This window comes from Peromyscus leucopus, chromosome 1 (assembly GCF_004664715.2).
Source record: "Peromyscus leucopus breed LL Stock chromosome 1, UCI_PerLeu_2.1, whole genome shotgun sequence".
Classification (NCBI taxonomy): domain Eukaryota; kingdom Metazoa; phylum Chordata; class Mammalia; order Rodentia; family Cricetidae; genus Peromyscus; species Peromyscus leucopus.
In genome coordinates, this window is record NC_051063.1 from 69,015,746 (window position 1) to 69,036,893 (window position 21,148).

The following is a 21,148-nucleotide window of genomic DNA, read 5'->3' on the forward strand; positions in this document are numbered from 1 at the left end:
AACAATCTCTAGGCAACATATTATAATTCTTCCCCTCTGAAATCTCTTGAGCCAGGCCCCCACAGTTCATCAATTCACACTCAACACCACTGTCTGCCATTTCCTACTAGTATGGCCCATTAAGCAACACTTAAAGTGTTCAACTGCTTTTTTCAATCGACAGGTCCCAAGACCCACATTCCTTCAAACAAAAGCATGGTCAGGCCTATCACAGAAATACCCCAGTTCCTGGTATTGTCTGTCTTAGGTTTTTTGTTGCTGTGAAGAGACACAATGACCAAATTAACTCCTATAAAAGAAAACACTTAATTTGGTGGCTTACTTACAGTTCAGAGATTTAGTCCATTATCATCATGGTAGCATTCATTGCAGACATGGTACTGGAGAAGGAGCTGAGGGTTCTCACATCTTGACCCACAGGGAGCAGAAAGTGATCTGAGACACTGGGTGTGGCTTGAGCATATATGAGACTTCAAAGCCCACCATCACAGTGACACACTTCCTCCAACAAGGCCACAGCTCCTAATAGTGCCACTTCCTATAGGCCAAGCATTCAAACATGCGAGTCCATGGGGGCCATACCTAGTCAAACCACCACAGTAACTTTAAAAAAAATTATTTTTTATGATTTAAAGAAATTGTGTATCTATGTGTGTCTATGTGTGAATTATTTGCACTTGATTGTAGGTACCTGTGGAGTCTAGAAGAGCATGTTGTGTCTCTTGGAGCTAGAGTTACAGACAGTTGTGATCTGCCCTATATGGGTGTTTAAAACAGAACTCAGGTCCTCTGCAAGAATAGCAAGCATTTCTCCAGCCCTGCAGTAACTTTTTTTTTTTTTTTTTTTTTTTTGACATAGGCTCTCCTGTAGCCCAGGCTGACTTCAAACTTAATATTTAGCCAAGGATGGTTTTAAACTCCTGATCTTGCTAGAGTATAGGCATGTGCCACCAAGTCTGACTTTACGTAGTGTCAGTGAGGATCAAATCCAGAGCTTGGCATGCTGCACAAGCACTCTACCAACTGATCACATCCCCACCCCCTCTCCATAGTATCTTAGGCTTATGCAGATTGAAGGCTTCCATCTGAACTCAAATGTTGTGGCCAGAAATGCTCCCTTGGAGGATAAGCAAAAAAGGGGTCAAATTGATGTTAAAAAAAAATCAAATAGAATTTACTTTTAAACAATATGCAGAAAGATTAACATGAAATTACTTGACTGCAGGAGAAAAATTGGGCTCTAGTGATTGGCCACAGGTCATGATGTGAGAGAGAGAGAGAGAGAGAGAGAGAGAGAGAGAGAGAGAGAGAGAGAGAACATCCACTGTTTGTGATTTCATTCAGAGCCTGTCCATATACAGAGGTGTGGTTCTTAGGACCTCTAGAAGACACCAGAAGTCTTAATTTCTATTATCTCAATATTATTCCCTCTGCACCTCTTTTTATGAGTTAGGCCCAAATACTAACAGTTCTTGCCCACTGAAATCAAAAGGACTGATTTTTTGCAAGATGCCTCTCTACTTGCATAGAAACAAACAAACAAAACCCAGAAAGTTACACACTAGTCTGTGTCCTCACAATATTTTAATTCATTTTTCTTGAGCTTTTTTTTTTTCTGATGAACTGTATACATACAATGATCGGATCACAAGGATGCAGTGTAGTGACTAGAGACAGTACATAAGTAACATGCATGCCCCTACCAAGATACTGACATTTCTGCCAAAGGGAGATAGCTCAGCTGGGAAAGTGCCTGTCCCACAAGTGTGAGGACCTGAGTTGACTCACCACCCAGGTAAAAAGCCAGGGGTAGTGTGCAAGCTATTTATAATCCCATTACTGAGGGGGTGGAAACGAATGGATCCCTAGGGTTCCTTGGCTCGCTAGTCTAGCCAAATCAGTGAGGCTTAGGTACTAATGAGAGACTTTGTCTCAATAAAACAAGTCAGATGGCTCCTGAGAATCAACCTCCCCCCCCCCAACGCTAACATTTTGATTCCCTAACACACCCGTTCCTGTCCCTTTTCAGAAAATGATGCATACCACAAGGACAGTCATTACTCTGAAGATGTCTGTTACCACAGAGAATGTTGCCTGCTCTAGCTCTTTATAGGAATGTGATTAGATAGTATGTTATATATAGGCAGATGGCTCTTTCTAAACACTATGTTATTTCTAGTTTCTTTCACACAGCAAAATCTTTTTGAGATTCGCCCTTTACTGCCTATCCATGGTTAGGTAACACATATTTTTCCTTCTAGTTCTGTTTTCTGATTTTTCTCCTTATCACTGTTTGTAGAAATGTGATTTAGAATGTCTCACTGTGACTTTCTACCTTACTGATTGAAAGTAAAATATGTTTTTTTTTTTCCTTTAAATCAGAGTTGGGCTGGAGAGACAGATTAGTGGTTAAGAACATTTTCTGCTCTTGCAGAGGACCCAGGTTCAGTTCTCAGCACCCATATGGCAGCTCACAAGGATACACAGCTCTATTACAAGGGCTCTGACTCCCGCCCTCTTCTGGCCTCCACCAGTACCAAGCATTCTGGTGATACATGAATGTACATACAAGCAAAACACTCACATACACAAAACAAAATAAGTAAATCTTACAAACTTTTTAACCAAAGTTGCAGATTTTTCAGACTTTACTTTTTCAAAAATGTTTTCCCTTCCTCCCACTTCTCAAATGCTGGAGGTATGTACATGATATCTCCTAATGCTGTCTCTTGGGTCACTAAGCCAATGAGTTTAAATAGGTCTTTTTCAATTTTTAAATTTATTCTTCTCTCATATATTATATCCTGACCATCCTTTCCCCTCCCACCTCCCCTCACAGTCCCTCTCTCCCACCTCCCCTCTCTGCCAGATCCACTCCCTGCTGTGATGTGTGTCCACTATCTTTCTCCTACAGTATTTTGTCTTCCGTTACGTCCATTCATTGAACTTTTCATTCCAGATGCTATACTTTTAGATCGTAGAATTTTCATTTGATTATTTAAAAAAAAATAATTTTTATTTCTCTGAAGAGGTTTCCTATTGTTCTAGCTTCCTTTTCTGTTGCTGTGGTAAACATGGAGACCAAAGGGAGAAGAAAGGGCTTATTTCACCTTACAAGTTATGGTCCATAACTGTGGGAAGTAAAGCAGAAGCTCAAAGAAGGAACTGAAGCAGAAACTAAGAAGGAACCCTGCCTCCTGGCTTGCTTTCTCTGGCTTGCTTTAGATGCCTTTCTCACACAGCACAGACCTACTTGTGTAGGGATGGCACCGCCCCCAGTGGGTGGGACTCTCCTGCACCAATTAGCAATCAAGAAAATGCCCCAAAGATGTGCCCACTAGTCAATCCAATGGAGGCAATTCCTGAACTGAGGTTCCCTCTTCCCAGGTGTGTCAAGTCGACAACTGAAGTTGATTGACACCTCTGTGCATTATATCACCTTTTCCTTTAAATCCTTAAACATCGTTATAATAGTGTTGCTGATTCTTGTCTCCTGCTTTAAATATCTGTATTATCTTTGAGTGTGCGTCTATTGATTTGGGTGGGGAGGTAAGGATTCCATGTTGTTTCCTGCCTTCTTTTCTTTTCTTTTCTTTTTTTTTTTTTTTTTTTTTGGTTTTTTTTTTTTTTCGAGACAGGGTTTCTCTGGATTAAAGGCGTGTGCCACCACTGCCTGGCTTATTTTCATTTAATGGTAATATTTGTAATTTCTTGTTGTTGCCTGCAGGCAATGCTCTTGTGTGTTCTAGATGACTTTCAGCTTTGCTAGGATGTGTCTGCAGAAACTCTTCCTCTAGGGATAAGGCAGCTCAGGCTTGAGGAACAGTCAGTCTATTCTGCTTCCTGGCCTGAATGACTGAAGCATCCGCCAAGAGTGTTATGCCCTGGTTGACTGGAACTTTGGAGAGTTACAGCACTGCCCAACCTCTGGAACCTTCTTGAGGCTCACAGCCCTGACATGATGTTTCACAGCAGCCTGAGAGTCTCACCCTCTTGTTAATGTGCAGCAGAGTCTTCAACAGAAGCTGTAAGGGTGTTAGAATGGCTTCTTGAGCAGCATTTATTCATAACTGGAACCTTGCTCAATACTCTCCAAATGCCCCAGAAGCCACAACCTTGATTTCAGTTCTCCGGCCAGATACAAATGTCCTCCTGCTTCTGCTTCCCTTTAGCAACAGTTTAAGGTCCCTGGGCAGTGGGGGAGGAGGGGCTAAAGTGGTGACTTGATTTATCTATCTATCTATCTATCTATCTATCTATCTATCTATCTATCTATCTACCTACCTATCATCTATCTAACTTTGTAGTGACAGAAGTGTGGCATCCTGGATATAGCCAAATGCCTACCTTGCATTTTGCATTTTAATGCCTGTCTGATTATTTCATAATTATCTGTTTGTTTCTCTTTCCCACAGAAGTGAAGTGGCTGAGTCTAGTGATTTGTTATCCTTATGAGAGGAGAATCCTCATCCCACAGGTAAGTAGGTTATTTAAGAGAAACATGGGGTTCTGATGTGCATATGGTATGCTCTGTAATCAAAGGACACAATAAAAAAAAACAAAATTAAAGAATAGGATGTGAGCCTGTTTGTAATCTCAAGAAATGAGTGGGCAGGTGTCACTGAGGACTGGAAATGACTACTGACAGACTGTTAACTGCTGGGCCTTAAGGATAAGAGTTAGAGATTATGGTGGTTTGAATGAAAATAGCCCCCATTGTCTCATGGTCTCATGTATTTGAATGTTTGGTTCCCAGTTGGTGGACTCTTTAGGAAGGATTAGGAGGCGTGGCTTGTGGGAGGAGGTGTGGCCTTGTTGGAGGAGATATGTCACTGTGGGTGGACTTTGGGGTTTCAAAAGCCCATGCCAGACCCAGTCTTGCTCTCTCTCTCTTTGCCTCCTGCCTGCAATTCAGGATATAAGCTCTCAGTTACTCCTCTAATACCATGAATGCAAGCTGCTACACACACTGCCATGGTGATCAGGGGCTGACCCTCTGAAACTGTAAACAAGGCCCCAGTTAAATACCTTCTTTTGTAAGTTGCCCTGGTCATGGTGTCCCTTCACAGTAATAGAAAAGTAAATAAGACAGAGATCTAAACAAGAATGTTTAGAACCACTTTTAGCAGAGTACTAAAGACTGATACTGTTATACCCTCTGATGCTATGATGCAAATAGGATGCCATTTGGAAGAGAGAATTTGAGGGGCACCCCTCCCTAATAAGGTCTAAGAATAAGGATGTATAACCTAGAAGGGTGGAAGTTTGCTCTGGGAATCTGAGTAAAAGACAAATCCATCACAGAAGGTGACTCCCGAAGGTGCTGGGGCCTTGTGCTACCATCCCTTTGGGTACAGGTTTGTACTCTCATCACTTGAGAATTCAAATTGTGTCCTGACATAGGAGGTTGACTTGGCTTCCGTGGCACAATAAAGGTTGTAAATTAGTCATGTGATTGAGGAAGTCTTGGAATGATTGCCCAGCCCTTCTTCATGCTGGTTGGCTGCAGCCATAGCAACTGCTTGCTCTAGACCAAAGTTCAGTGTCCGCACATCTTTATGGCCTTGTTCACAGTTCAATGTTCAGGAGCATAAAACTCCCTATGAAGACACAGGTTTTACATTCACAACAGAGTGCTAGGCTTCCTTTCTAAACACTGGACTCCAAATGATAAGGCCCCCAAATATTCTGAGGTGGTGGTTGTTTTATCCCAAGGAGCTTTTCTCCTGAGAAAATGCCGACCACACAGAAGACGTTGTTGTTCCTATCTGGCTTTGTCACAAGCCTTGGCTCCGTTGTTGTCATCTGCTCGATCCTGGGGACACAGGAATGGGTCACCAGCACTATTGTCTTCACAGATGCTATTTCCAATGGGACCATTGTCATCACCTATGGCCTCTTCCGTGGTACGAGTGCTCAAGATTTGAACGAAGGCCTTCAAGATCTGGACAAAAACTTTGAGGGTAAGTGATCATCTCACATGAATGGGGAGAGCAGGAGTGGGTAAGACTTCCATCATTCTACACCTGGACCAAAGAGCCATTCAAAACTGATCTCTTTGAAGCCCTAAGTTAGGCTATCGGTGGACTAACTCATAATTTTGAAAAACTCTTTAGCATTATTTCAGACTCTTTGGCACTGGTTATCTTGTTATTGCTAGAGTCTAAACTATTCTAGCAGCCACTGGGCTTGAATGTACCTATCTAGTTTATTGACAAGTAAATAATTTAGTTAAAGTATGTGGCAGCTTTATGGTGTTTAATAGCCAGCAGGAGCAGCATTTTAAAGGACGCTGACCATGGATTTTGATGAGGTGCATCCAGCTCCCTCCAGAAGTTCCTAAGTACTCACATAGGGGAAATGTCAAGCAGAAAACGTCAACACCCAGTTCGTATTCCTCAGCTTCTTGAGCTTACGCTTTTGTATTCAAAATATATCATTGTTGGAAATGACATTTAATTCCTATCAATCCTATTACTTACAGGAATTCACATTTGTTCCTTTATTCTGATATAATAATGTCTTGCTCTCAGGAGATACAAAATAAGAAACCATTGAGGATAAGTGAATGTAGCTACTTGAGTTTCAGAGTTTGAGATCTGGCATTATGGTTCTTGAAATGTGAAAGCCACATCTGTACATTGTATAGCATATAAGTGGATTTGCGTTGCACAGCGATGTGTGTAGGGTCTGTACAGGAGATTGGGGGTATGTAGGCACCATCTACCACCTTATGCCAGTGTAATGTTGGGTGCTCATACTCCAGGATGGAGTTCTAGAAGGTTTAGGATTCACTAATGAAATGGTTTCCATAAATCCAGGGCAATGTGTTTCTAACTACCAATGGGTCTTTGAGTGGTAGGAAAACCACATCTTCCCTGAGGTTTCAGTGGCTTCTCCCCTCCCCTGGTGCTGGCCGCAGCCTGGAGACCGACTCTCCAGCAACCAGGAGCTATGGTTTCAAAGGCCCCTTCAGTGATACCGTTTTCAAAAACAAAAGTATGCCTGTTTGTGAATCGTCTGGCAGATTAAACGCTTTACATTTGAGATAGAAGTCTACAGTGTCGACTTGGGATCAGTTGATTCCATCTAGAGATTGATGGCCTCCATGGAAACCCTGAGTCTCTAGCCAGGGAGGCCCAGAGGACAGGAAAGGTCAGGCCTAGCAAATCAGCCCTACGTGACTGGGAGTAAGCTGGTGTCTGGAGAGCAGGGACAGCTTCAGTCACGGGAGCGCAGCTCGGGGTCAATGCCAACTGGGTCCTTGCCCTTAGTGTAGCAACAGAGGCAGAATGCTTGTGTCCCTTGTGCTTGGTTTTCTCTGTTTTTATCCTTTGCTACTGGAAAGCCACACTCTAAGCACCCCTCAAACTCATTGTCCAACCTCCCATTGCTGTAGAGGGTCAGCTAGCACCCAGTGGAGGGACATGCTGGGCAGTTGCTGGTTGGCATTTAGGGGCCACTCGGGGACTATGGAATTTTCCATACCTGTGACTGCGGTAAGCACTGAACATGTAAACAGTTCTCCCAGACAGGAAGTCGTTTTTAGACCATGTAGGCAATGCTAAAGATCCTCTGTTGCTTATCCTGTCAACAGAATCCAGTATTTACAGTGGGACACTTTGCTCTCCTGCAAGTAAGTCAGGGCTGCAATGCACATCATTAGCCAATCATTGGTAGCGAAATTAAATCTGTATAAAATGGAATATGCATTGTCCTGTTTGGCACTGGTAGATGGTCGCTTCCCCTTGAAAAGGCAAGGGCTTGAGCTTTGTGGCTAAGGCCGGGACACGCTGAAATCCTCAGACGGTGATGTATATCACCAGGCCCTGTTATACTTTGGCAGGGGAATCTAACATATGATGTCTACTTGGACTATAGAGTTTGAAGTGAAAGTGCAGAATGGGCAATAGTATTTGGTTTAAAGTGTTGAAATCATCCAGCCGACAATGGGTCAATGAATGGAGGTGATGCCTAGTCAGCCCCAGTGAGGAGACTTTCTGTTGTGGAATTGGGCTGACAATGAGCTCAGGCTGGCTAGATGGGTCCTGGTTTGTCTAATACCCAGATAAGTGACCGTTTAGCTCTGTCCAGCCATGACTGGACGGTCTTTGCTACTCCTAAAGTTCTAGCTGTATAATTTCAGCTCAAAATCTCTGCTATGTGACTTAGGAACTGATAGGCTTTGTGCACACTTCCTGTCGTGAAGTGCTCCCTACTTAGGGCAAGGGGAAGCTCCTCCTCTGCTGAAACGCAACGCCCTGCACTCATGTAAGTCTCCACAACAGCTGGAGGTGGGGTGGGGAACACGGCTCGTGGACTCGTCGGAGGACCTGTGCTCACACTCACGAGGGCGTGCCTCCTCCTGCCACCCTCAGTTTGACTCGAGTGCTTTATAACAGGATGGGCCTAAGGGGCATGATGTGTACTATTTCCCCAGGGTGGCAGGAATGGGGCAATGTGTCAGGTGGCTGTGGCATCCCTCAGAATGGGATCTCCAGTATTACCCAGCCTCCGTCCTCACCAGACCAAGCATGCTCACAGATTTATTTTGGCATTTCAATGAATGCTATTTCTCCTTCCATGGCACTAGGTCTCTTTGACCTTGGTCCCAAGAGCATCTCAGTTAGTAGATACGTGACACTTCAACAGCCACATTACCATGGCACTGACTCTGGCCTGGAGATACAATCTCCTGGATGATACAGAGACTCCCTGCACTTGACCTCCCATGCCAACGAGAAAAATTCCAGATTCAGGTTCCATTCTCCTGTTTTTTTTTTTTTTAAAAAAAAAAAAAAATCTTACTAGATGCATTATTTCCTAGGTAACTATGGCAAAACACCCGAGAGACACAACATACGGGAGGGAGTGTTTAGTTTTGGTTCCTGGTTCCAGAGGGATCCCAGCCTATCATGGTGGGAAAGGCACGGCAGAGCAGGTTCAGCTGTGATGGCGGGAGCGTGAGGTAGTCTCTTCACATAGTGTGGACCAGATAGCAGAGAACACACGTCAGAACCTAAGTGGGCATAGCCTTCATAGATCTACCCCTAATAATCTACTTCTAGTAGCCAGTCTGTGTCTCTGGAAGTTTCCACGGCCCTTAAAACAGTGCCACAGGCTGGAGTTTGAACTTTGAAAATTTAAGCTGTGGGAGACATTTTTGTCAATTCATAATATCAGGTGTGATGCTCAACATTGATTATCAACCTGATGGGAAACAGAGTTACCTGGGAAATGTACAACCTTACAAATGAACCAAGGCAGGCTGAGGGCAAGTGTCAATGATCAAAGGGCAGGCTCAATGGTCTCTGCACTTAGGCCAAGGACCAACTATTACCGACTATCACTGATGAGCTATCACGGTCTGGCTTCTCCTCTGTCCCCAGTCTCCACTGGCTCCTCTTTCTTTTCTGTGATCTCAACATTGCACTCTTGGACAGAACTGAATTGAGAAGGTAAACACAACACAGAAACTAGTTGCAAAGTAAAGAATAAATGAAGTTGACTTCTTGAGACTATAGGAAAACCCTACCTCCCTACTCTGACTTCATCTCATGTATCAGAACGTGTCTCCTGGAGAAGGGCTGTCTACCCTTTTCCCTTCTCAGAGATATGACCACATCAGAAGAAGGAGATGGATGGGATAGAGGGGCCCAAACCAGAGGCCTGAGTCACTTTTCTCCCAAGACAATCTTGGCAACTGTCCAAGAGGTTGAGGTGCTAGCTGTGACTTCCTGGGAGGGCCCAGGTCCTGCTCTAAGATCTGACCATACTGTGATGTCCACTAATGGAAGCATCCCACTGAGTCAGGTCCCTGGTGGCCAGGTGTCTGAGGAAGTGGAATCAGTTCCCGTCTGAAGAATCAGTTTTAGTTACTTGTGTTTCTGCAGTAAAATATCTGACAAAAGCCCAGTCCGTCACAGTGGAGAAAGCCACCAAGATAGGAGCTTGAGGCTGCTGGTCACATCACATCCACAGTTAGAAAACAGAGAGCAGGGGAGGGGTGAAGGCTGGTGCTCATCTTTAAGGTGGATCCTCCCACTTCACTTAACCCAACCTAGAAACTCCCTCACAGTCATGCAAAGAGGTTTGCATCCCTATTAATTCCATATTCTGTAAGTTGAGAGAGTGTGATCAACCATCACACTCAATGTCTATGAACTTACAGAAAACAAGGCCTGGAGGTGGAGGGCAGATGGCCGCTGGGACTGAGTGAATGAATCTTGTCCTGTGGGGAGCTGGGTGTCTGGATGCCCAGCTGAGATATCTACTGTCCTCTCTGCGGCTGCCTGCTCTTGGCCTCTTTCTGAGGACACCAGAATCAGGGCAATTAGCTCCAATTGTGAGGGGACTCCTGATTCAGAAGCTTGTCCCCTGAAAGAAAGAAAAAGAACGCCATGTATCTGCTAATTTTATGGGGAGGGAGCAGCTGTCAGATGCTGGGAGGGTTATTGTTATTGCGTTCCAGCTAACTCTCACCGAACTTACAGCTATCATTGTCTGAATTCGGAGGCAGGAGCTGGAAAGACGTAGCTGTCATACCTAGGGGGCATGGAATTCAGAAATAAGTTTTACAATGCAGCAGTTAAAATTAAGATGAATTGCCCCCCAAGTACGTAGGAAAGTATGAGTCAACAGCCCCAAATTAACTCTCTTTGGAAAATTATGTCTGCTAAATCTTATTGAAAGTCAAGGCAGAGCTAGATTTGATTATCATTTTCTTTTTCTTTTTGTGCATGTGTGTCAAGTGCAAGTGCTTGTGCATAAGTGTGCACATATACAAGGAAGCCAGAGGTCAACAATGTATATATGTTTCCCAATTACCTCCATCTTGTTTGTTTGTTTATTTCATGTGTATATATGTGTGCCTGTACAAGTTCATGTGCACCACGTGGATGCAGCAGCTCAAAGAGACCAGAGGAAGGTACTGGCTCCCCTGTAATGAGAGCCTCTAAGTAGGTGCTGGAAAAGGAAGCTGGGTTCTCTACAAGAAGAGTAAGCATTCTTAACTGCTGAGCCATCTCCCCAACCCCTCCTCCACCTTGTGTTTTGAGACAAGGTCTCTAAGGGAACCTGGAGCTCACTGATTGATTCTGCTGGCTGGCTGGCAAGCAAGCTAGTCTCCCCAGGGCTGGGATTATAGGCACTGTGCCTGGCTTCTTTTTGAAACATGGGCTCTGGGAGGGTTGACGTGAGGCCCCCAATACCTTCAGGGCAAGCATTTCATCCACTGAGCCATGTCTGCAGCCCTTCATGGTCACCTTCTAATGGAATATTCCAGTTGCAAATGAACACCCATCACTTAGAGCTCTAAGTCAGCATGTGAGGTAGAGAGATACTCAGAGAATTCCAGGTGTTTGGGACACAGGGCATGTTCCTGACACTCAGGTTTCTGCTCTTGACTTAAATATTCCAGCTATTTCCTTGACTGCAGAACTCGGCCAAGGAGAGAGAAAGCTCTTTTGTCCCCAGTCACCTTCCCTTGAGATCGAGGGTTTCCTCCCGACCTGGCTGCTGGGGAAGGGGAAGTGGATCCACCTTGAGGTCATGAATGGCTGACACATCCACAGGGACCAGCCTGGACCTCTGGCTGGGCGTGTCTCAGCTCTGTTGCTTTTTCCTATGCTCCTTCTGACGTCATCTCCCCCAGTCTCAGAATCAGCACGTACTGAGTTAGCACCAGCAAAAACCCCCAAACATGGCATCTACATAGAGCGTGGAGAAGCAGGCAAGAGACACCACTCGGTTAAGTCAGGGGCAAGTGCATCCCCAGTCCAGGTGGTCTTTGAGAGCTTCACTTGGGTTACTGGGTAGAGAACATAAGACCCCCAAAGGGGTCACTGGCAGAAGTCACTGAAAAGCCCAGTCACCACGGACAAGGAGGTGTTGCCTATGGAAGCTGAGCTTTGCCCCAGGGCATCTGAGCAGTGAAATGTTCTACAGTCGAGGTGGGAGGTCATGTGGTCCACTCACTGCTGAGCTGGGGTTTCTCTTCTTTTGCAGGCTCTGTTCTCCCGGGGTTACCAGGGATGCAAGTTGATGTTTATCACATGCTACTAGTTCCTGTCTCTCCTGCCTCTCTTTCCTGCACATCCCTTTACCCTTTAAGCCAGTGTCCTGTGTTAAGCAGTGTATCTGTTGCTGCTGCCCTCAGGCCACTTCCAGGAGATGCCTGCTCTGGGCTCAGCCACACACTACTCAGGGTGCCTTCTCTTTCTTCATGGGGGACTTCTGCTACTGCCTAATTTTTTTTGATCCCACCTCTTTTCATGCCTACTTTGTCTAGTAGGAGGACATTGCAGATTTAGATAAATAAATACGAGGACTTAAAACTTAAGATGATTTCACCCAAACTGGGTCGAGCACATATTTTTACTCAAGGTAAATGTCAGATCCTGGGGTCCTGGGTCCACTCAGATCTCTCAGAAACACAGTTCAGTAAAGACAATTCCTTTAAAAAAAAAAAGAATTACTAATTTTATTTTATGCTTTGCCTGCATGTATATGAGTGTGCCATGTGCCCATGAAAAGTCAGAAGAGGTTGACCCCTCTGGAACTAGAGTTTACAGATAATTGTGAACCACCATGTGGGTGGTAGGAATCAAACTCATGTTCTCTACCATTACAACCAGTGTTCTTAACCACTGAGCTGTCTCTCCAGGCCCTCATTTCTTACACAAGCCTTGCTCTCATTTTCCTTGAAGAGTCAGAAAGGAGATCCAGGTGCATGGTGTACAGGTTCTACACTGAACATCTGTAGCATGGGTGAAATTAAGGGCATGCACAATAGAGTTTGACCCACGGAGAACTTCTCAATAATTGCCTCAGTCCAGGACAGAGAGGAGCGCCTTGCAAAGAGAGGGTGATGGTGACAAACAGTAGGACATGGTTCAGCAGATGCTTTGAAGTTCCTCTTGTCCCGAGGGAGCCAGCACTCACGGCCCTGGAAGCGAGGAATCCAGGTCTGCCTGGCTACTTCCTGTTCCTTAAAGCTGTGCTGTGCTAAGGATGTGAATGTCTCCACATCCGTGGGGACCAGAGAAACAGGAAGAGGAAGAAGAGGAAGAAGGAGCCTTTGGCTAGTTCTTACTTATCCCTCTGTGGCTGCTGTGGCTTGCAGTTTCCAGTGATTTTGTTCGTGTTGCTATAGTTGGCACCACAATCCCTTTCCCTGGCTGTCTTTTCCTTGGGACTTCATGGACTCTCTCTAAATACTTTCATGTGGGATCCTGACATACCCTGACAGCCATTAGAGAGAAGCTCGGCACACCTAGGAAGAGCACACCTGCCATGTCTGGTCTTTTGTGTGGGAGTAGAGCAGGAGGTGGGGGAGCTAGGTGCCCTGGAAAAACGGCTGCTAGAGCTCAGGAGCCCTGTGGGTCTGATGACTCACAGCCCAGCACACCTGCATTGTGCTTTCCATGAGTGTAGAACCTCCAGGGAGCGTCTTTGCATTTAAGATACATGCAGGTGCTATTTCGTAAAGTGCGTTAAGCTTAGGCAGAAGTCTGAGGGTGAACCAGAGGGTTGTGTTCCCAGCTGTCTCCAGGGTTTGAGTCAGGGACAGGGATGTGGAGTCTGGACCCAGGGAAAGTTTTTTCCCTGATTTCCCCCAGCAAGAAACGTTTTCCTGTCTCCACTGTAAGCTATGAGCTAGCACCTCTCTGGTCATTTCCACCAGCCTTTATTCTCCAGCTTTTTTTTTTTTTTCTGTCAGCTGCTCCTGGCTCCCTGAATTCTTCCAAGCCACAGGGTTTATGGGATCCTCACTGTGCATGAGTTTGCACAGTGACCCACCCTAAGGGTTTCTGTCAGGAGCAACCAACTCTCAGACCCGAAGGAAAGTGATGGTGATGGAATTGCCACCTATCCCACGGGCCAGGCTCTGAGGGCAGAGGTCACTGGTAAGGAAGCTGCAGGCATGAAGGACACCCTCTGCTAAAACTTGACAACTAACATAAACATCCAGGCAATTTCAGGGCTGTGGCTATGCAGTCAGGTAAAGCCACTGCCTGGTCTGCCGTGATGGATGCAGTCCCATTCTTGTGTGTTCATGTATGTTCCTGTCTGTACATGTGTACTCAGTGTGTATATGTATATATGTGCATGTGGAGGTAAAAGGTCAACTCCAGATGCTATTCTTCAGGTGATGCCCATCTTGGTTTTTGAGACAGGGTTTCTGGTTGAACCTCGAGCTCACTAATTCAACCAGACTGGCTGTCCAGTGAGCCCCAGAATCCACCTGTCTCAACCGTCTCCCCAACAATGAGATGGCGAGCACTTGCCCCCACAGCTGGCTTTGTTAGGTGGGTTCTGGGGATTGAACACAGACCCCATGCTTCTACATCGCATTACTGACTGAGCCATCTTCCAGTCTGTGCCATCTTCTTCTTGCAGGATGAATGGTATACTGCTTCCTTCTCCGACACCACACCTTCTCTAGCTTGGCTGCACTTAGGATTTGTATTCTGCACTGGGCATTCACCAAATGTTGCTTTAGTTTTAGGGATATTGGGCAATTCTTCCCAGAAGTCTCTGCATTTGGTGGCCATCATATTCCTGATCCTGAGTCTGGGAGCTTCCGTACTGAGCTCAGTGTTCACCTTCTACAACAGCATCAGCAACCCTTACCAGACGTTCCTAGGTCCTATGGGCGTCTACACCTGGAATGGACTCAGTGGTGAGTTTCCTGAGAAGACTCAAGTGTACATACATGCACACACATACACATGGGCATACACACGCATACATGTGTACACGTGTACACAAAGGTGTACACATGCACACTGATGCATGCTCATGAACACACATGAACACACATTGCTCTCCTTCTTGCCTTCACAAGGGGCAAAACTTGGACTCCAGAGATGCCACACCTGGGTGGCTAAGCCACAGAGCAAGGGAGGATGCCATCTGGGGCCAACACTCTTCTTGTGGGCTAGGATGTCGTGTGGTTGCTAGGTGACTTTGTTATTTTGTGGGTGGGTACCTGGGTGGAGGATGGAGTCCAGATGGGAAGTGGATTATGCTGTGACTCAGACAAAAGACTCTGTAGGCTTTGTCCATGCACTGCAACCCCCACATCTGCCTAGTGGGACTGAGAACCAGAGGTTAAGGGACTTGGTTACAAATCCAGATATAGGTCCCTTGCGTCAAGGGCCTTCCATCAGCCACCAGACCTCACTCACTGCCAGGCTAAACAATGAATTAATTGTTCTTAGTCTTGCTCATGCAACTCAGATCCAACAGAAGCAGAGGCCTCAGACATGGCTGGATTTGGAGATCACATTGTGGGCAATCTGTTTCTCTTCACCATTGTCTACATTGATTTCCCAGTGTGTGTTCTGTAGCTACACACTTGAGTCAGTTCTCTAAAAGTCATTTGTCTGTACACACCCTGGGCTCCACTAGCAGCAGCTCTAGAGGAAAGGCCTGCCATATCCCAGGAGTCAGGAGAGAGCATCCTGGGCCCAGTTCTCATGGACTCACACCTTGACATGGCCTGATCAGTCTCTGAAGCCCAGAAAGACCAACTGGCCATCAAGTTGGCTAAGAACACTTGTCCATACTGGAGCTGGGTCCAGGGTCAGCTTTTCTCCAGTATCAGAGGCACATGAGGGAGGAGGGGTGGGTTCCCAGAGGAGAAGGGGAAATGCAGGAGGCTAGGCTGAGTCTCTCTGCAGCCCATGGGGCTGCCAGCTGGCCCCTTGAGTCTATAGCCTCATCTCCTTCCCCTGCAGGGGAGGACAGGCTGACTACACAAGTGTCAGAGCCCCATACATGTCTGTGGAGGAAAAGGAGTCCAGACAATCTCCCCCCAGCCTGCCTATGTCTAGTCACAAAGAGTTATGCTGTGGGGAGAGAGTTCCCCTCACAGTACTTCTGCCTCAGGGGTATATTCTAACTCAGAGGGAGAGGCTGTGATGTCAGCCGGAAAAAAAAAAGAAAGAAAGAAACACCTGGAAGGGGTATGTAAGGGGCAGGTTTGCATTCTGAGCTGGGTCTGGAGGAGGCCTTTGGGCAAGCACAGGAGTTGGGGGTAGCCTTTTGTGTCCCGATGCTCAGTAAGCCAGATTCTGTCCTCATACACCCTCAGAGAGTCTTTAATTTTCTGCCTTTATCTGGAGGGTTACAGGGTTTAGTGAAAACCGGTTTGCAAGTGGCTAATCCTGCAGAAGGGCCACTGTGCATCATTGACAATGGAGCTTCCTAGCCTTTGGGGCACTGTGAGGGAGGGCTACCGTCAGACTGACTTTAAGGCCCTGGAGAATGCCAAAATCCCCTGTAGAGCTAGGCTTGCCCATGCTCTCCTGGGCTGCATGCGATGAGCAGGCCCAGTGGATAGAAGAGGAAGTGGATTATCTGGTTGGTTTCTAAGGGAAAGAAACAGCAATAACACCACCTGAGGCTTGTGCCCCCTGACCTCAGCCCACACTGGCCCCAGTGTGGCCAGAGTTGGCCACAGGGGATTTTAAGGTAGGCGGAGAGGAGGTTGGATCCAGAGAGACTGTCACAAACTGTCTGCTCCAGACATCCTCAACTGGAGAACACAGGAAGCAATGAGTAGGTATCATAGCCCAGCAGGGATGGACCCTAAGCCTTGAAGAACAGCTCACTGTTGCCTGCCCCCAGCCTCCAGTAGCCCTCCAGTCTACAGCTCTGGAGAAGACGTGCAGCTAGCCAGGCCTAGATGGAGGCCTATACTCCCAGGTACTTAGGAAGCTAAGGTGGGAAGCCCCCTCCCCCACCAGGTTCAAGACCCGTCTGGCTGCAGAGAGGGTTCAAGGCCCTGCTCAATACAAATCATGAAAAGAGGGCTGGAGTGTGATTCAGTGGGAGAGTACTTGCTTACTGTTTTCAAGGATCTGGATTGAATCTCCAGTATTTCAGGAAGGAAGGAAGGAAGAATAGATAATCAAGAGGGAGGGAGGGAGAATAGATAATCAATTAACTAGAAGTGATGTGGAGGCCATGGCTCCAGGCATCTGCCTCTAAGGGGCCCAGATAGGCAAGGTGTCTACATGCCAGCCCTTCCCCAGGCAAATCAAAGCTCCAGACAATCACTTTAGGGTAAAGGCATTAACCTTGTGTTCATTCCACCCCTTTATGATTAATTAAGCTTTTATAAGAAACTTCACAAGAGGAAAATGAAGGATAATGAAGGTGTGAGAGGCGCCCACTGAGCATCAGAGGAACGGGACTTTTGTTCATACAAATACTTAAGAAATAAAGCCATTATTTTGTGGGTGAGGTGTGTCATCAAGGGCTGTTCAAACATTCTCCTCATGCAAACCCCCCTAATTAGCTTCCATCAGAGGACCGTTTGGGGAGCTTTCCTGCCTGTGGGCTGGGATACAACTGATGCCCGAGACTTCATTAAGCTTTAATGCACATTTCTGTGGACGTCAGCAGAGGAAGGATCCCAGAAGACTTCATCCTGGGGATTCCCCTGATGTGTCAGACCCCACCGGGGCATGAGCGTCCATCCTCATCTTCACCTTCCTCCCAAAGTTTTTTCATTCCAGCGTCCCTGGTATATGAATCACCTGCCACTTACATTACCCACTTAAAGCACACTGTTCATTGGGTTTTTGGCATGTTCTTGGCCACTGCAGACATCACTACCATCATTTTCCAAACATTGTCACCAGCTCAGAGAGAGACTTCATGTCTCCTGGTTACTACCTGCCTCTCACCCACCTAAGCAGCTGTTGGTCTGCTTTGCTGTAGAGACTTCCTGCTTCAAGGCCACACTTGCCTGAGTCATGCAGAGTGAACTAGCTGCAGCAGCCATCCGGAGCTTCCCTGTGTCCGTGTCCAGCACTCCAGAGCCTGTGGTCCTCTTGCTCCTGGTGGGACTCACCCCTCACAGTTGGGGGTGACCCACTGCCAATCCCTGCTCTTATGGAGGTGGCTTCTTCCACCTCGGATGCTGGTGTTTTACCAAGCCTTGTTTGTCCATTCACACCTCCCCATACACTCATGGTATCCACTCTCCATCCCCTGTCCACTCACTCACACCTGTTACGTCTGTGTCCCTAGGGCATAGGCTGTGGTAGGCCAGTCACCCAGCGACAGCTTCTGATGGGATGGGAGCCTGCAGGTTAGATACTTCCCTGAATGATATTTAGAATTTCGGGCCTAGAATTGAGTTTGTATCTTACATCTTATTTTTACATTCTCCTTCATCTTGAAACACTATAGAATCCCATTAGAACAGTATTCAATAAATGCCTATGGATTCCATAAAGAAAATAAGCGATATTAAAAATGCATGGGGGCTGCGCACAGTTAGAGGGATAACTCCGCAGTTAAGGGTGACTGCTGCCCAGTCCCTAATCATAAGGACCTGAGTTGGAATCTACCCATCCCCACCAATGGGTGATTCACAAACCCCTCTAACATCTGCTCCAAGGGATCTGATGGCCTATTCTGGTCCCTGTGGGTGACTACCTACATATATGTGTACATACATTCACACAGACACATGCTCATATACATGTAAATAATTAAAATAACTTTAAAACATGCACCACAAGAACAGGTAGGTGGTTCAATGAATACAGTGATCACTGCAAAGAAATAATGACCTGAGTTCAGATCCCCAGCGCCCAAGAAAACAGCCAGGCCACGTGGTACACATCTGTAACCACATCCCTGGGTGGGCAGTGACACTAGACCGGAGGATCTTGGAGGCTTGCTGCTGAAACAGGGGGTTCCAGGTTCAGTGGAAAACCCTGACCTCTCTGCAAAAATAAACAAACAAACAAACAAACAAATAAATAAACAATCAGACAAACAAATAAATAAATAAACAAATGGGAAAGTGGTAGAAACAAACAGCTGGTGTTGTCCTTTGACCTACACATATGTGCATATACATTCAGACACATACCACAGAAAGGCACATGCATGCATGCACACATGTACGGACAAAAATAACATTAAGAATGCCTCATGGTGACATTTATGAAGCTCCATCTTCTTTTCAGCATCCTTTGTGTTCCTGACCATGTTACTGTTCGTGGGGAATACAGAGTCCAACCATCTCTCAGAAGAGCTGTCCCAGAAGCTTTACCCAGACACCGTCAACAAGAGAACAACCCACACTTATGGATATTCATTTTGGCTCATTCTGCTTGTCATCCTTCTGAATATTGTCACTGTGGTCATCATCATCTTCTATCAGAAGGCCCGATACCAGCAGAAGCAGGAGCAGAGGAAGCCACTGGAATATGCTCCCAGGGATGGCATTTTATTCTGAGTCTCATCTGGTATCACATTCACACTGTCTCTGCCAGTAGTAACTGGCTAGCTCCTCTGGACAATCGGCACGGTAGAGTGACTGTCAGGTGCGATACCTTCTGTAACCATGACACCATGTCCTTCCTAGGCGATGCTTGCACACTTCTCCACGACTATCCCCCTGGAAAGAGTTTTCTCACGAGAGCAGGGTAATGAGCGGGGAAGGCTGTGGTCTAGAGTGCTCCCAGAGGGGGTGGTCTGGGGTCTGCAGGCCCTTCCCTCCTGGCCTTGTTATCCACAGTAATAAAGGTCTGAGTTTTTGCCTTTCCTGTGACCAGCTCAAAGGACTGTAGCCCCCATGATCTTGTCCTTAGGAAGGACCAGTTATTTCTCCCTGCTGTAAGAACAAAGACATTCTGAACTTGTTTGTCAAGAGTTAGATGCAAAAAGATAAAGGATGAAATGACCCTGCAGGCCCAGTTCCTTTAATGAGGGCTAGACCTAGACGTGTGCAGAATTTAGGCCTTGGGAAACCTTGCACGAACATGTTAGAGGTAAAATATAGTTACTGTGGTCAGTTTTTCCAGTAGACAGACAACCAGCAAAATGGGAAAGGCACCAACATTTATTCTACATGTTTTTCCAGAAGGATATTTCCTTTGAAAATCTCATTGAGAACCCTTCAGCCTTGACTGTTTTACAATGGAAAGTGACCCCTTTCATGTGCTGATGGAGTTGTGAAGCAGTAGCTCTGTGACAAGGAGTGGATCCTATGAAGTCCCCAAGGATAAATGGCCTTCAACACTCAGACTCAGATGTAGAGGTGTGAGCTGGGTCCCCACAATGTGGGCAGCACCATGCCGAGTCCTCACTCTCCTGGAGTTTACTGTCAGGCAGCCTAGGCAGACATTTAATGAACACTCACTTGACTCCAATGAAAACAGTTGCTTAGGGTTGGGGGTCCCTCCACTGGAGAGCACTAAAGTGCCTAGCATGTGCAAGGCCCTGGGTTCCATCCCTAGCTCTATAAAAATGAAGCAAACATGTAGTTACAAATTTGTGCTTGTGTTTGGAAGGGACAGTCTCGATCACACTCCACCCTGAAGTCCTACTAACTCAAGATTACTCTTTATCTATTAAATTATTAAAAATTTACTATACTTTATTTCCTTTGTGTGTGTACATGTGCATAGGCCATGATGTGTGTGTCTGTGTGTCTCTTTGTGGAGATCAGATGACAGGCTTCAGGATTTGGTTCTCTCCTATCACGTGAGACCTACTAAGCTGTCTTGTGGACCTACTATTAAATTATTATACAGTTTGGACTTGGGCAACAATAGCTTAGTGGGTAAAAGTGCTGGCCACCAAGCCTGATGACCCTAGTCCATTCTAAATGACCCACATAGAGGAAAGAAAGAGCTGACTCCTACAAGCAGTCCTCTGATCTCCGTTCACACATTGTGGCATGTGCATGCCCATAGCCACAACCATGCTTCCCTATACAATACACAAAATAAACACATGAATGTAAAATTTAAAATGACTCATTATTGTTCATCTAAAAATTTTGGTATATATATATATATATATATATATATATATATATATATATATGTGTGTGTGTGTGTGTGTGTGTGTGTATAAAACAGAATCCTGCTTTACAAAGAGAGGTGAAGTGAGGTGCCTTTGCTATGTGTGAAGGCAGCAGGTGATGAACTCCCACACGCCTTCAGTGAGTCTCCTTAAGCAAGGACCAAACATTACCCTTCCACGGGGGGTCCTGCTGTGGATATTGCTCTGTATGCTGTGAATGTGTTGCTCTGATTGGTTGATAAATAAAATGCTGATTGGCCAGTAGCCAGGTAGGAAGTATAGGCAGGGTAAACAGACAAGGAGAATT

At 46.0% G+C, this 21,148-nt stretch overlaps 1 protein-coding gene across 1 annotated transcript; it reads left to right on the top strand.

Annotated features, from left to right (window-relative positions):
• Positions 1-5,560: 5,560 nt before the first annotated feature.
• On the top strand, positions 5,561-20,788 carry Clrn3 (clarin 3). The gene is made up of 3 exons (XM_028872019.2): positions 5,561-5,963; positions 14,504-14,683; positions 18,996-20,788. The coding sequence occupies exons 1-3, from the start codon at positions 5,735-5,737 to the stop codon at positions 19,265-19,267; spliced, it is 681 nt and encodes a 226-aa protein (XP_028727852.1). The 5' UTR covers positions 5,561-5,734; the 3' UTR covers positions 19,268-20,788.
• The last annotated feature ends 360 nt before the right edge of the window (positions 20,789-21,148 follow it).